This window comes from Piliocolobus tephrosceles, chromosome 15 (genome assembly GCF_002776525.5).
Source record: "Piliocolobus tephrosceles isolate RC106 chromosome 15, ASM277652v3, whole genome shotgun sequence".
Classification (NCBI taxonomy): Eukaryota; Metazoa; Chordata; class Mammalia; order Primates; family Cercopithecidae; genus Piliocolobus; species Piliocolobus tephrosceles.
This window is the reverse complement of record NC_045448.1, coordinates 96,941,448-96,958,860: the sequence shown is the minus strand read 5'-3', so window position 1 is coordinate 96,958,860 and position 17,413 is coordinate 96,941,448. Positions and strand designations below refer to the sequence as shown.

Here is a 17,413-nt window from a genome sequence, read left to right as displayed (position 1 = left end):
ACTTTGGGGCAAAAGTGCAGGCACTTTGAGGAGAACATGGAAGAGATAATGGCCAATCCCATTGAGGCAAGAGGGAACAACCAGAAGAACTGACCAGATTTTATGACTATGCTCATTAGAGGAGTTAGGCCTGAAAATAACACACTGTATTTGATTTCAACGTAAGAAATCGATTATGGTGGAGTGTGGTGGCTCAGCCGGGTAATCTCAGCCCTTTGGGAGTCTGAGGTGGAAGGCTCATTTTGAGGCCAGGAGTTTGAGAACAGCCTGGACAACATAACAGGGCCCCATCTCTACAAAAATAATCTTTTTTAAAAAAGAAATAGATTACTTTTTCTATTAAACTTAAAGGTAAATTGGTTATTTTTGTTTTCTCTGTAGAAGGTTGGCAATATTGTACGACTTTGTGAGCATGGCACGTGGCTGAATTTTAGCATTATCTCAACATTCAAAATGATTGTGTCTTTTCCAGTAAAAATGTTTCTAGTAAGGGGCAGGAAAATATGGGGAAAATATATATTTCCAGTAGTGCACTGGAGGGCTTCTTTGCCTAAAGATTGTTGAGAAATCTGTTGGCTCTCATTTTTCTGGAATGGCTTAAAATTATGAACTGGAGTAAGAGTAAATATGTATATGTAACTATACCTGCATAGTAGATGTGCTTATGGTTATATCATAGAGATGACGAGACTTAGAACAGTTAAGCTATTTGTCAATAATGACACCATTGTCTGAGTTAGAGATTGATATAGAATATTAAGAACTCAAAGTCCTTTCCCCTACACCACGCTTTAGTCTTCAGACTATTCATCTTTAAAATGAGACATTGTATAAAGTGATTGCTAAATTTCTTCCAGCTCTACAAAATTATATGACTTAGTCGTATTCATGATTCAAATTGTAAGACCAGTTAAAATAGTACATGTTGAATAAATGAATGAACTACAGAAATCAGCCTTGAAATGTTGCATCAATGGTCTTGATCTTCCAGTTGTCTCTCCCACATCCCCTACATGAAGATGACTTGTCAAGTCCTGCTAATGATACTGTCAGTGTATCTCCCAGTCACACTTGGAACCTGCCCACTGTCCCCATGTTTGCTCTCTATTAGGTAGACTGCATTCCTTACCTGGTCTAGTATGATAACCCCCACTAGTCTCCCTGATGGCAGCCTGCCCACCTGTTACTTCCCTAAGCCCACTTTCCATATTGCTAACTACTTTAGTCATTTTGGGCTGTTGTTACAATATGCCATAGACTGGGTGATATATAAACAGAAGAATACAATTTTTATAATTCTGGAGGCTGGAAATCTGAGACCAGGGTACCAGCATGATTAGGTTCTAAAGATGGCAGTATTCCAGGTTGCAAACTGTCCACTTCTCGTTGTGCCCTCACATGGTCAAAAGAGGGTGAGAGAGCTCTCTGGCCTCTTCTTAAAAGGGTCCTAATCCCATAATGAGGGCTCCACCCTCAAGACCTGATTATCCCCCAAAGGCCCCACCTCTGAATATCATCACATTGGGATTAGAGTTTCAACGTATGAATTTTAGGAGGACAAACATTCAGTCCATTGCATCATGAGAGCCTCTGTTTGTAGATGAAGTCAGGCTTTACCCTACTTAAAAACTTCTGATGACCTAAATGTCCAGGGTGATGAACATGTAATTCATGATGTATCAATCCATTCAAGTCATTGACATGCAAGATGTTAATGATATACTGATAAAACAGGTCACAAAATGAAAGGAAAAGGTTTTGGAAGAATATAGACTTGAGGAATGGGGTTATGAATTTTAGAGTTTTTCCCTTTAATTATTTTTGAACATATATGGCTTTTATAAGAAGGAGACTGTTATGGTATCTATGTAACAGACACTCTGCTTAGCTCAGGTGAGACCGTGATAAGACAGACGTCCCCAGAACCCAGAGCCCAGTGAGACAGACAGGCAGTTAATGAAACCTCAATACATTGTGCTATGGCAAGCTCATTTATCAATTCATTCATTCATTCATGTGTCCAATATTTATGGAATATTGACTTTATGCCAGGAAGAGAAGTAACAGTAATCTAGACAAAAGTATGTTTCCAGCTTCTCCTGCAACCACTCCCGCACTCACTGACCTCTCATCATACCAAATACCCAGTGGTCTCAGCTGCCTGGTTGCTGTCGTTATTTTCTTTTTTCCTATTAGTTTCTCTCTCAGGTACTCTCTTCTCCCTCCATCTCCACCTCTGGAAATGCTCTCAAAGCCTATGGACAATCTGCACTTCATTTCTGCACGTTTTCCTGTTAACATGCAGCTACCCTTTCTTTTCACCACCTCTTTCTCATCGCAAATAATGGTTTATCATTTTAATTCCCATACAGACCTCTTTATATCATGCAACAAATTGCATTATAGTGTAAACATTTTTGATTGTATATGCTCAATAAGAAATTTAAGCACATCCCAATAGAGATATGTATATCTATCAGTTGCTTATGTATTCTGTACTAATGTATGATGTAAATCATTTAATAAAAGCAACCATACAGTATTTAAGTACAAAGTAAAATGAATACACATAGAAGTATTTTATTTGATGCCAGCTGTATTGCCTTAAGCACTCTGCAATGCTCACTTTGGAAAACACCACATACATTGACTCTCCCAGTAGAAAGTAAGTTCCAGGGAAAGAACCATACCTTATTCATGTTTGTGCTTTTACAGCCATTAAATTGCCTGGCGCATGATTGGAGTGTATAAATATTTTTGGGTTGTATTGACTCAGGTTAAATGTCATACTTTCAAAATCTTAATTATTTTTTGAGAATATTTTATGATGGTTGGAACCACCAGATGATAACAAATTGAAGGCCCCTAGGGTAGTTTAAATGCAGTTCAAAGTAGGTAAATAAATGAAAAGAAATAATTGCTCTATGTAATTATAGAGAAAAAGAACTTCAGGAAATTCTGCATGATTGAAAGTTGATGATACATTGTCTTAGTTCAGTTGGGTGACAAAGCATCATAAACGGAGTGGCTTATAAACAACACAGGTTTATTTTTCAGTTTTTCACATGGTTGGGAAGTCCAAGATCAAGGTGCCGGCAGATTCACTGCCCGGTGAGGATTCGCATCCTCATAGAAGGCACTTTCTTGCTGCCTCGTCACATGGTGGAAGGAAAAAAACTCATTTGGCTCTCTTTTATAAGGAATCCACCCTCATGGGTTAATCATCTCCCAAAGTTGCCAACTTGATCAAAATTTACCATCACCTTGGTGATCAAAATTTCATTGTATGAATTTAGGGGGAACGTAGACATCAGATCATAGCAAACATAATGATACTAATTGATGTTTGTGACTGCATGCCACTTTTTAAAATACTTCTAAGTTCTACTTATGACTATTAAATGTGATTGCAATAAATCTCTTTTAAAAAAATAGAATAGATGTTTGCCTCCAGTTCACTCTCCATCCTCGTGTTTCCCACACAGATGCTGGGTGGAATCCCATGGCAAGCGTACTTCCAGAGGGTTCTCTCTTCATCCTCAGCCACCTATGCTCAAGTGCTGTCCTTTCTGGCAGCTTTCGGGTGCCTGGTAATGGCTGTCCCAGCCATACTCATTGGGGCCATTGGAGCATCAACAGGTAAATCTCTTGTAGCTTCACCACATGTGCCAGTTAGTTTACAATCCCCATCCAGACACCCTTCTGTCCCACTTCCTTCTTACCTCCACATGGTGAATTCTTTCTCATCACATTTATGTTTATAAATTTGTTATAGCATTCAGTAAATTGTGTTATAGTTCAGCGGTCTCCAATTTTTTGTTTTTATTTTATTTTATTTATTTATTTATCTATTTTTAGTAGAGACGGGGTTTCATCACGTTGGTCAGGCTGGTCTCAAACTCCTGACCTCAAGTGATCCACCTGCCTCGGCCTCCCAAAGTGCTGGGATTACAAGTGTGAGCTGCTGCACCCAGCCTCCAATTTTTTTGATTGCTCACTCCACTACAAAACACTGGCGAGCACACCCTCCTCCCAGTTTTGGTATATTTATCGATTGTTTATATGCACTCCTGTCAGCAGTGTATCTCAACCAAGGTGCCTGCTGACATCAGCTGGGGAATGGTGGGGGGATCTTTTAAAAATACAGATATCTGGCCTACTTCACAGGAATTTTGTTTTAATAACTGAAGATAGAGATAAGCACTAGTGTTCTTTTAAAACCCCTACATGAGTTGAGAGCCAGAGTTGAGAGTCACAGGCTTAGAGAAGTTTACCTGTCATCCTCATGACCTCCCTAAAGATCAGTTTGAACTTGAGATTTCTGCTTCACATCTTTATTAGATTTTAGTTAGGAGTTTTCTTTCTTGAAGAAAGCAATGAATAAGTGTTTAGGTCAAGACGAACTAAGACACAAAGTCACTTAGAGAATAACTTACTGAAAAACAGTTTTGAAAAAAGAGCATTATGAAATGTTTATCTCCCTGTTAGTCTCTATGTGGAACATGTTCAAAAGCTCACCTTTAATTTAATTAAATATATTAATTACTCCTGACCATTATGTTCCTGTGTGGTAACTTTTAAGAGCACTCAATGAAAATACATCATGTTGGCCGGGCGCGGTGGCTCAAGCCTGTAATCCCAGCACTTTGGGAGGCCGAGACGGGCGGATCACGAGGTCAGGAGATCGAGACCATCCTGGCTAACCCGGTGAAACCCCATCTCTACTAAAAAATACAAAAATCTAGCCGGGCGAGGTGGCGGCGCCTGTAGTCGCAGCTACTCGGGAGGCTGAGGCAGGAGAATGGCGGGAACCCGGGAGGCGGAGCTTGCAGTGAGCTGAGACCCGGCCACTGCACTCCAGCCTGGGCGGCAGAGCGAGACTCCGTCTCAAAAAATAAATAAATAAATAAATAAAAAGAAAATACATCATGTTAATTCAGATTTGAAGGCATCTTCTAGGTAGAGGTAATAAAATAGATTAAAGTTCACCTTTTGCCCTGTTGTATTTTGTAAAGGTGATCCAGGGTGATATTCCAATGGCAACTTTGACTTTCAGTTACTAGAGTCTTTTATTGGATTGTTTAACTTTTAGGAGAGCAGTCCTGGTTCATAGTGTAGATTCTCCATTCCAGTTGTTCGTCCAGGAGACAAACACTTCAAAAGATGTAAAGATGACTGACAAAGGTGGTAGGTAGTGTTTGTCTTTGAAAAAAGATAGTATTTCTCTCACAAGCAGAAAACATATATGAACGTGTGTGTGTGTGTGTGTGTGTTTATTGTAGGAACACAGGCTAACAGAAACAGCATTAAGCCTATTTTTTCTTGGATTAGATACACATTCTTGTTTGTTATTTCTGTTATTGTAGCATCTCAGTTAAGGCCACAAAGTTGCCTGCATGTAAGCAGGTTTTGGAGACAATTGTAGTAGAAAATGAGGGAAGAAAAAAATGGTAGGATCCAAAAAGAACAATTCTTATTTGGTCCAATGATCATGATATTAAAGAAGTTCAGCAAATAAAAAGCCAACTATGCTAATGTACATTTAAGGATTCCATAGTTTTTCAACACATGCTACAACTAACCAGTAAAGAAGTTATGTATTCAAAGATAAATCTGTGTTTCAAGTCTTCTTACCCTACCACAACCAAAACTTCCTGAAAATTTCAGCCACATGACTATACTTTTTATTCAATAAAAAGGGACTGTTCTTAATCTAGTGAAATTCTATGCAAGGTGGAAATAGTTGAAAATTAATGCTGAGGCAGCTTCAAAACCAAGTTTATGTACAGAGAGATGATGGCTGAGAATAGGCCTACTATTGTCTTTTTTCATTTACATATGAATAACTGAGCCTTAAAGAAGAAACAGTGAGTGTCCCACCACATTTCCAAGTGGTCAAAGGAATACTCTAGAATTATGTTTATAAGCATTTGTTTTCTATGATTCTATGCAATGTAACACCATCACTGCAGGAAGGAAATATATTTCTTACTACCAGTGTCTGTGCAGGCATTGTGAATAACCCTAATTGTAACCAATACCCTTTAGAAGTCAGGAGATATAAGACATTTCCACTTGACCAGCACATGGACTTCACACCTAAGCAGACTAATGTACATGATTCTGAGTTTATTTCAAAACAACCTAGTAAGTAGGATGACCCCAGATGGATAAAGAACATTTGGCTCTTTGGTGGTTGTAATTGTTGTTGATTCTGTTCAACAGACTGGAACCAGACTGCATATGGGCTTCCAGATCCCAAGACTACAGAAGAAGCAGACATGATTTTACCAATTGTTCTGCAGTATCTCTGCCCTGTGTATATTTCTTTCTTTGGTCTTGGTGCAGTTTCTGCTGCTGTCATGTCATCAGCAGACTCTTCCATCTTGTCAGCAAGTTCCATGTTTGCGCGGAACATCTACCAGCTTTCCTTCAGACAAAATGTAAGAACAGTTTCCTTCAACCTGTCGTTTACTAGCATTGCTCTTGCTGCTGCTGATATTGTATTTGCTGTATATACTTTATTATATATTTATTAGTATTCTACATTAAATCTGACTGTACTTTGATTAAGCATATGAGATTAAATAACAAATTATACCTATGCTGAATGGATGCTATCAATACATGTTATTATTCATGTCAATACTAAAGGGAACAAATCAATATAATTATTTCCCAAGAGCTAAGTCACAGGGCTATCATTTAACCTTCTTGTCTTTCTGATGAAAGAGTAATGAAACTTAAACTATCTACCAAAACATTTAGTATAATTAAAGTCTCTACGACACTGGAGAATCTTGGTGGAAGCAGGGCATCGTAAGTTGTTTGACACGTATTTTTGTAACCTCTGAACTGTTCTATACTTGCACTCCCTAGTCCACCTTTGCTAGAAGATATCCTCTCAATTTGATTTTCTTTATTGAATCAAAGTGGCTGCAAAACAGCATGCTTCTTGCTTGATTAAAGCTTTGCCTCTCTCTAGGTTTTAGTTAACAAAACAATCCCAATGTTTTTACTTTTGCCTTGTTTTGTTTTGATTTGATTTGATTTTTAAAAATTTAACCAAAGGAACTCCTTGGACAAGGCATTTTCTTCTTTATTTTTAATTTTTCTTTATGTTCTGGGATACTTCTGCAAAACGTGCAGGTTTGTTTCATAAATATACGTGTGCCATGTGGTTTGCTGCACCTATTGACCCATCTTCTTAAGTTCCTTCCTTGCACTGCCCCCTCTCCACCCCCGAACGGGCCCTGGTGTGTGGTGTTCCCTCCCTGTGTCCATGTGTTTTCATTGTTCAACTCCCACTTATGAGTGAGAACATGCCATGCTTGGTTTTCTGTTCCTGTGCTAGTTTGCTGAGGATGATGGCTTCCACCTTCATCCATGTCCCTGCAAAGGAGTGATCTTACTCCTTTTTATGGTCACATAGTATTCCATGGTGTATATGTGCCACATTTTCTTTATCCAGTGTATCACTGAGGGGCATTTGGGTTGGTTCCATGACTTTGCTATTGTAAATAGTGCTGCAATAAACATAGGTGTGCATGTCTTTTTTTTTCTTTTTTTTTTTTTTGAGACAGAGTCTCGCTCTGTCACCCAGACTGGAGTGCAGTGGTTCCATCACGGCTCACTGCAAGCTCCGCCTCCTAGGTTCACGCCATTCTCCTGCCTCAGCCTCCCGAGTAGCTGGGACTACAGGCGCCTGCCATCACGCCCAGCTAATGTTTTGTATTTTTTAGTAGAGACGCGGTTTCACCGTGTTAGCCAGGATGGTCTTGCTCTCCTGACCTCGTGATCTGCTCGCCTCAGCCTCCCAAAGTGCTGGGATTACAGGCCTGAGCCAACGCGCCGGTCCACATGTGTCTTTTCAAGAGCACCAGGAGGTGGTTAGCTTTAAGGATGGTAGCACTTCTACAAAGAGATAAAGTAGAGATGGCCTATGATCTGTCAATGCCACATAAGAACTGTCCCCTAATATGTAAAGTGAGGAAATCCTCCCTTGCTTTATTATACCTCTCTGACACCACGTTAGCTCATCCTGCCTTTCCCCCATACATTCAGGAAAAGGCCTAGGTGGCCTATGTGTCATGCATCTGGTACACAGAAACCCCTCCCAAAGGTCCACCCAGGAAGTCACCTTAATTGTTTGCTTTGGGTGCTGTAGCTGTATTGAGTTTTCCCATAGATTGAGCCATTTGAACCAGGGGAATTCTTTAGACCAGTTTTGAAGCAAAAAATGTGTCTCATTCTTGACCTACATGAGTCAAGACACTGTGCAAAAAGCTGACACTGTGGCAATTTCTTACAGGCTTCGGACAAAGAAATCGTTTGGGTCATGCGAATCACAGTACTTGTGTTTGGAGCATCTGCAACAGCCATGGCCTTACTCACGAAGACTGTGTATGGGCTCTGGTACCTCAGTTCTGACCTTGTTTACATCGTCATCTTCCCCCAGCTGCTTTGTGTACTCTTTGTTAAGGGAACCAACACCTATGGGGCTGTGGCAGGTTATGTTTCTGGCCTCTTCCTGAGAATAACTGGAGGGGAGCCATACCTCTATCTTCAGCCCTTGATCTTCTACCCTGGCTATTACCCTGATGATAACGGTATATATAATCAGAAATTCCCATTTAAAACACTTGCCATGGTTACTTCATTCTTAACCAACATTTGCATCTCCTATCTAGCCAAATATCTATTTGAAAGTGGAAGCTTGCCACCTAAATTAGATGTATTTGATGCTGTTGTTGCAAGACACAGTGAAGAAAACATGGACAAGACAATTCTTGTCAAAAATGAAAATATTAAATTAGATGAACTTGCACTTGTGAAGCCGCGACAGAGCATGACCCTCAGCTCAACTTTCACCAATAAAGAGGCCTTCCTTGATGTTGATTCCAGTCCAGAAGGGTCTGGGACTGAAGATAATTTACAGTGACCCCATCTAAATAAAATACTGCTTTAGCAAACAGAACACTATAATAGGGTAGTTTTGGAGAGATGATTTGCAGCATACAAAAATATATTTAAAATATAAACAATGTTCAGGCAGGTAAAAATTAATATAAAGTGCAGTTGCACAAATACAAGCCAAGCTAGAAGGAAGCACCTATGAAAGCAACAACTTTCTTTCTCATCCATAGTAATATTGATTTTGATGCTAGATAGTTTTGCTAGGTATAAAAAATAAAGTTCCACTGAGAGAACAAAGGGCCAAATAGAGCATTTATATTTGCTACGGAAAAGGGAAGTAGATGTGAAAGAGACTTAAAAAAAGGAAATTGGATAGTTTTGATACAAACTTTGTTTGCTAATGCACTGATGAGTCTAGTTTCATTATAGCACTGAAGCTATGAGAATAACTTCAGTCACTCCCTTGAATGGTGCAATGAATTAACCAGCTGATTTTTCTTAGTGTGATGATTAACTCCTTCTTTCATGTTCTGAGCTATAACATTTGCTGAATGTGCAATCTGTTATTCTTTTATTAATGGCATGTAATATGAGCATGGGCAAAGCAAACACACAAAAAATTATGTACTGGCATTTATTTATGTGCAAGGTGATAGGAAAATAGAATCCATCTTCGTAGAAGAGCACTGGGTTAATTTGTGTGTTTCCATAGCTACTGTATGCATAAGCAAGAGTACCCGAAGGATTATTAAGCAACCTTAAAGCAATAAGTTAATTAAGCAGAAAGTAATAGGAGGAACAGTACATCTTTATCTTTATCTCAAGTATATGAAGTTTTGCTCCATGATAAAATAAATATATCTAAATTAATATGTAAGTTAATATTGGAAGTGAAATTGGGCCTTATGTAAGGAGAGGTAGCTACACAGCATCAGTTATGGTTAACGAGAGGCACACTGCTAAATTTACATATATTTCATTGAATGATTATTATGGGAAGCCCTCACAACATCTCATGATAGTAGTAAAATGAGAAAAAAACAAACTACTAATTTTTAGATATTCATTAATAGAAAAGATTTAGTGTTAAGGGATCTACGCTTTGGCACTTTTTCACATAAGCCAGTCTTAGAGACTAGACAAATTACTACTACAAAAAGTACATAGTGAATTTTAAAATGTAGAAGAAAGCAGAAAATAAAATAAGTCCTTAAGTGAAGAAGCCATCAATTTTAACATTTGATGTCTAGATAACATTCATGAGATTGGTCATTAAATACTGTTTTGCTCCTTTTCTGCTGTTACACATACACACTCATACACACACGTGTGTGTGAGTGTGTGTGTAATGATTTGTGTCCATTTCAAGTGCTTTCACACCAGTCACACGTTATAGAAATAACTACAGCCATGTCTACAAAAGCAAAGTGAAGTGATGAGCTGAAAAGTGATCAGGGAATCTGATCCCATAAAGAAAGTCAGTCTGAATTGTTGAAACTAAAGCACTTTTTTTTTTCAAAAATACTTCTTTTTTGCAAATCATGAACAAAATGAAGTTAACTTAGTGTTTAACATTAAGAATAAAAGTTGTATCTTGACCCTAGAATTCCTTTTATAAGATTTAATTGTAATTGTCTCAAAGCATCAGATAATACATCTTTATCATTAAACATGAATTTAATGTCTAGGATAATTTTTAAAAGGGGAAATTAAATAATTTTATATGTATCATATTTTCAGTGCTTTATCAAAATTTGATGGTGAATATTACATTGCATTCAAAATCTTCACTGAATATCATATATATCTAAATGAAAAGAGAATTACTTTTCTTCATCTATTTTCTCAGAATCTATTCAGTACCCTATGGAGTACATGGAAGGAGTATATTTTGGGAGCCAGTAAGTATGGGAGTCCATGATTCTCAGGTATTGATTGAAAAAAGAGAAAGGGGCAAGAAATTCATTAAAGAAAAAACCACAGATATTAACACATTTGACACATAAAAGTAATTAATTGCTGGAGACTACAATTCCTGGCAAGCACCATTATTCCAGATGCACCATGCTCCCCAGCATGCTACCTGAATGGTGGCTTTTATCCATCCTGTCACCCTGAGCATCTGTCTCAACCTGCTGAGGCACAGGCTTCCACCATGTGCATCAGGAAACACCTCACTCATACTGTCATATAATGCAACAGGGAGGCATCGTCTCTTTACAGGTCTCTTTACATCGTACCATTCCATTAGGCAACAATTGTCCCAACAACCACACTTAAATTCAGTGGGGAAAAAAAGGTTAACATTAAAAATTTCTTCCATGTAATTCAATTTCTCACAATAGACGAAAACAGGGGGAAAATGTTTGCCCTGTTCAAAATGCTAAAACTAGATAACTTAAATAATTTAAGCCAATAAATAATATTATATTGTATTTAACCCAATATTCCTCACCTACCCTCAAGGTAGGTATATAGAAGACTAGTTTGTTATTAATCCACAAATGTGCTAAATGTTAGCAAGATGATTTTTAAATACAAAAAAGGTTTAAAATCGCAAGGAAGGAAACAATGGTCACAAGGTCTTGTCTTAAGCACATTTGTGCATAAATTTCCACCCAATTTCCAAGACAATTGTATCACAAAGCTGTGAAATGTGCAAGAGTATACTTTTTACCCATCATTTGCTTTGTTTTGACAGAATGAGTAATGCAGACATTTATGTGTTCTTCCAGCTTCAATCAGTAGACCTGATTTTCAACATCTGCCCTCAAATGAAAATAAAATAAACAAAACATTTAGACACTGGCTATATTAACCTTGGAAGGCAATACCTGTGGATTAAACATTAGAAGAAAACATATATTTTATTTTCATACTTTTGATATGATTGTAACATATTTCTCGAGTAATTTAAATGCTTCTTTTTCCCACACATATTCAAATCAGCAAGACTGTAGCTGCACTGCAATATCAACAACTAGTTGTTTCAAACACTCAGCATCAAAATACAACTTCATTGCTACACTTACAAGGAATGAATTTTATGTCAATATGAAATGAGTATAAGCTTAAAATAAGTGAATCTAATATAATGGCTATTCCTCTTTTTACTTGAAAATAATAAATTAAAATTATATTTTAAACATAAATTATGATTTCTTTTTCTGTTTTAGCTTTCATGTAAATTTACACTGGTATAATATATAATTCATTGTAAGTTTGCTACTTCATAGACAGATGCATATAATAGTTCCAGAACGTATATTTTTGTCTGTCAAAATATTATATAAAATTATGCCTAAAATAAGTAGATTTGCAACTGTGTAAATGTTTAAGTGTAATGGCAATGTATTAAATTGTGCTGGTCAACTTAGGATATCATTGTCTAAATCTGGCTTTTGGGGGCCCTCTCTGAAACTAAATATATATGGTGCTTCAAGACAATTATGCAATGAAATCAAAATAAACCATCTCATTACTGGAGGATAGGTAAATGCCACTTGGAAATGCTGCACCTCATGTAAGTCTTGGGGCAATATATATCATAGCTCAAAAACAAATGTAAATTGTTTTTCTTGGAAAAGACATTCTACCATTGCACACAGGTCTTGTGTAAATCAAAGAAATCAATAGATTAATATCCATTAAGAGTCTCATGCTCTACTGACTGAGTCAGCCAGGTGATTTCAGTTATATTCATTCCAATCACAAAAAGAAGATCTACATTTTTCAAACCAAACAGCTGACCAACAGTTGTTATATGAAGCCAATCTCTAAGTGATAAGTGGCTGTCATTGTGCTCCAACTATGTGCTCTGTATCTGTCATCTTATTCTCTCAAGATGTCTTTAGACATGTAGTTATATACACTCTCAGAAGAACTTCGGCCTTTCGTGCCTTAATTATAATAAGCCTTAGTGCCTTTGGATGTTTATAGGGCAGAAGGGCCTAAAATGGGGGTTATAAAGAGATGAATGAAGGAAATAATAATAAGTAGGTATGTCAGGGTAACATCACATCGAGTTGTCTGTCTTGTGGACACACTTCTGGGGATTAAACATTTTTGCTTTATCACAAATCTATAGTGTGGGGGGAATTATTAAGAGCTAGAAAAGAGACTGTATCAGAATATAATATTAGGGCCCGTGGACGTTATCTTCATTTTAACCATCGTGTCTAGAGAGCTTAAATTTGATCATTAACATTCTCCTAGAACAGACATTCTTGAGAGAGATCCAGGAAGCTATGGGATAATGATCATTATTGTTTCTACAATTTTTACACTATCACCTCACGAAAAGTTCCAAAACAGTAAAAACAGCAAAAACAGCCATTGTATCCTATTTAAATTCTCTAAAGTCAGAGAATATGTGGTGACTCTGCTTTTATTTTTGGTTGGAAAACTATAGTTATCTATTTAAAAGAGGTAATGCATTATGTATTTTGGAGCCAAACTGCTGTGTTGATTTATCAGCTTGTCATACAGAGGCAGTTAAAAGCATAAACCAGATAAGACCAAAAGTCTAGTGATAGAATTTAGAGCAGTAAGTATGACTGAAAGAAGTAACTGAAAATAGTGCAGTGCCACACGTGCAGCTGAAGAGAACACAGTAGAAGCATGGTGCCAGGAATCACACTCTTTTGGGGCCTGAAAATGGACGGAGCTGGGAGAATTATTGAAACTCTCTGCATCTCTTTTATCTTTGTAAAGCTTCTTATTTGGATAACCTTTAAGATCTTTTATATCTCTAGATTTTTCATTACTCCCTTATTATGAAATTTTTTTGGAGAATTGTAGCATAGCTTGGTAGACAGTAGTTGGGAGTGGGACTATAGAACCAGACACACATGACTTCCAATAGCAGCTCAGCATCAGATTGAGGGCCACAAGAGTTGCATGGTCTTAGCCAAGTGATTTAACCTCTCTGGGCCTCAGTTTCCCAGATGTAGATGGTATTTACTTGTTATTAGTACATTATATGATGCATACAAGCTTTCCTGAAACTGTCTTTCCAACTGGGAAAACTGTGACAAAAGTTATCTAGCTTTTGGGAAATCATTTTGACTTTGAATCTTGCATTCAACTAGTTATCAGCATGGATTCTATGATAAGGATGAAGAAAAAGGGACATGTTTTAAAATACATTGACCTATAGGTCATATTTGCTTCACTTGGCTCTTCAATGACCTCATTCAACACAAGTTTTTGCTGTGCTGCATGCACCCAAATTGTGTTCCATACCTAGCCATTGGTTTAACTAGGCGTGGCTAAGTCCATGGTAAAGTTTACGTCAGCATTTATATGACATTTTTGGGCAATACCACTAACCAAGAGTACTTTGTGCCCAGAGTAAAGAACAGAAAGAGAAGCGCCCATGGCAGTCTTGCAGGCTTGGGAAAGTCTGAAAAATTTCTTTAGCTTAGTTGCCATGTGTATTTCTGATCATTTCATTAGAAGATATCAAGAGCAAACACATTCAAAAGCTAGCAGAAGGCAAGAAATAACTAAGATCAGAGCAGAACTGAAGGAGATAGAGACACAAAAAACCCTCCAAAAAATCAATGAATCCAGGAGTTGGTTTTTTGAAAAGATCAACAAAATTGACAGACCGCTAGCAAGGCTAATAAAGAAGAAAAGAGAGAGGAATCAAATAGACGCAATAAAAAATGATAAAGGGGATATCACCACCGACCCCACAGAAATACAAACTACCATCAGAGAATACTATAAACACCTCTACGCAAATCAACTAGAAAATCTAGAAGAAATGGATAATTTCCTGGACACGTACACACTTCCAAGACTAAACCAGGAAGAAGTTGAATCCCTGAATAGACCAATAGCAGCCTCTGAAATTGAGGCAACAATTAATAGCCTACCCACCAAAAAAAGCCCAGGACCAGATGGATTCACAGCTGAATTCTACCAGAGGTACAAGGAGGAGCTGGTACCATTCCTTCTGAAACTATTCCAATCAATAGAAAAAGAGGGAATCCTCCCTAACTCATTTTATGAGGCCAACATCATCCTGATACCAAAGCCTGGCAGAGACACAACAAAAAAAGAGAATTTTAGACCAATCTCCCTGATGAACATCGATGCAAAAATCCTCAATAAAATACTGGCAAACCGGATTCAGCAGCACATCAAAAAGCTTATCCACCATGATCAAGTGGGCTTCATCCCTGGGATGCAAGGCTGGTTCAACATTCGCAAATCAATCAACGTAATCCAGCATATCAACAGAACCAAAGACAAGAACCACATGATTATCTCAATAGATGCAGAAAAGGCTTTTGACAAAATTCAACAGCCCTTCATGCTAAAAACGCTCAATAAATTCGGTATTGATGGAACGTACCTCAAAATAATAAGAGCTATTTATGACAAACCCACAGCTAATATCATACTGAATGGGCAAAAACTGGAAAAGTTCCCTTTGAAAACTGGTACAAGACAGGGATGCCCTCTCTCACCACTCCTATTCAACATAGTGTTGGAAGTTCTGGCTAGGGCAATCAGGCAAGAGAAAGAAATCAAGGGTATTCAGTTAGGAAAAGAAGAAGTCAAATTGTCCCTGTTTGCAGATGACATGATTGTGTATTTAGAAAACCCCATCGTCTCAGCCCAAAATCTTCTTAAGCTGATAAGCAACTTCAGCAAAGTCTCAGGATACAAAATTAATGTGCAAAAATCACAAGCATTCTTATACAGCAGTAACAGACAAACAGAGAGCCAAATCAGGAATAAACTTCCATTCACAATTGCTTCAAAGAGAATAAAATACCTAGGAATCCAACTTACAAGGGATGTAAACGACCTCTTCAAGGAGAACTACAAACCACTGCTCAGTGAAATCAAAGAGGACACAAACAAATGGAAGAACATACCATGCTCATGGATAGGAAGAATCAATATCGTGAAAATGGCTATACTGCCCAAGGTTATTTATAGATTCAATGCCATCCCCATCAAGCTACCAATGTGTTTCTTCACCGAATTGGAAAAAACTGCTTTAAAGTTCATATGGAACCAAAAAAGAGCCCGCATTGCCAAGACAATCCTACGTCAAAAGGACAAAGCTGGAGGCGTCACGCTACCTGACTTCAAACTATACTACAAGGCTACAGTAACCAAAACAGCATGGTACTGGTACCAAAACAGAGATATAGACCAATGGAACAGAACGGAGCCTTCAGAAATAATGCCACACATCTACAACCATCTGATCTTTGACAAACCTGACAAAAACAAGAAATGGGGAAAGGATTCCCTATTTAATAAATGGTGCTGGGAAAATTGGCTAGCCATAAGTAGAAAGCTGAAACTGGATCCTTTCCTTACTCCTTATATGAAGATTAATTCAAGATGGATTAGAGACTTAAATGTTAGACCTAATACCATAAAAACCCTAGAAGAAAATCTAGGTAGTACCATTCAGGACATAGGCATGGGCAAGGACTTCATGTCTAAAACACCAAAAGCAACGGCAGCAAAAGCCAAAATTGACAAATGGGATCTCATTAAACTAAAGAGCTTCTGCACAGCAAAAGCTCTTTTTTTTTGTTCAGAGTGAACAGGCAACCTACAGAATGGGAGAAAATTTTTGCAATCTACTCATCTGACAAAGGGCTAATTTCCAGAATCTACAAAGAACTCAAACAAATATACAAGAAAAAAACAAACAACCCCATCAAAAAGTGGGCAAAGGATATGAACAGACATTTCTCAAAAGAAGACATTCATACAGCCAACAGACACATGAAAAAATGCTCATCATCACTGGCCATCAGAGAAATGCAAACCAAAACCACAATGAGATACCATCTCACACCAGTTAGAATGGCAATCATTCAAAAATCAGGAAACAACAGGTGTTGGAGAGGATGTGGAGAAATAGGAACACTTTTACACTGTTGGTGGGATTGTAAACTAGTTCAACCATTATGGAAAACAGTATGGCGATTCCTCAAGGATCTAGAACTAGATGTACCATATGACCCAGCCATCCCACTACTGGGTATATACCCAAAGGATTATAAATTATGCCACTACAAAGACACATGCACACGTATGTTTATTGCGGCACTATTCACAATAGCAAAGACTTGGAATCAACCCAAATGTCCATCAGTGACAGACTGGATTAAGAAAATGTGGCAAATATACCCCATGGAATACTATGCAGCCATAAAAAAGGATGAGTTTGCGTCCTTTGTAGGGACATGGATGCAGCTGGAAACCATCATTCTTAGCAAACTATCACAAGAAGAGAAAACCAAACACCGCATGTTCTCACTCATAGGTGGGAACTGAACAATGAGCTCACTTGGACTCGGGAAGGGGAACATCACACACTGAGGCCTATCATGGGGAGGGGGGAGGGGGGAGGGATTGCACTGGGGAGTTATACCTGATATAAATGATGAATTGATGGGTGCTGACAAGTTGATGGGTGCAGCACACCAACATGGCACATGTATACATATGTAAC

At 37.9% G+C, this 17,413-nt stretch overlaps 1 protein-coding gene across 4 annotated transcripts in view; it reads left to right on the top strand.

The window, feature by feature from the left end:
- The window catches only part of SLC5A7 (solute carrier family 5 member 7), a 28,298-nt gene extending 16,018 nt beyond the window's left edge, over positions 1-12,280 (top strand). For 3 of the 4 annotated variants that reach the window (XM_023195169.3, XM_023195171.3, XM_023195170.3), the window contains 3 exons: positions 3,486-3,639; positions 6,226-6,443; positions 8,312-12,280. In XM_023195169.3, the coding sequence (XP_023050937.1) occupies positions 3,486-3,639; positions 6,226-6,443; positions 8,312-8,941 (1,002 nt within the window). In that variant the 3' untranslated portion in view covers positions 8,942-12,280. The remainder of the gene's footprint in view (positions 1-3,485; positions 3,640-6,225; positions 6,444-8,311) is intronic. The other variant, XM_023195168.2, reaches the window with a different exon arrangement.
- Positions 12,281-17,413: the final 5,133 nt, after the last annotated feature.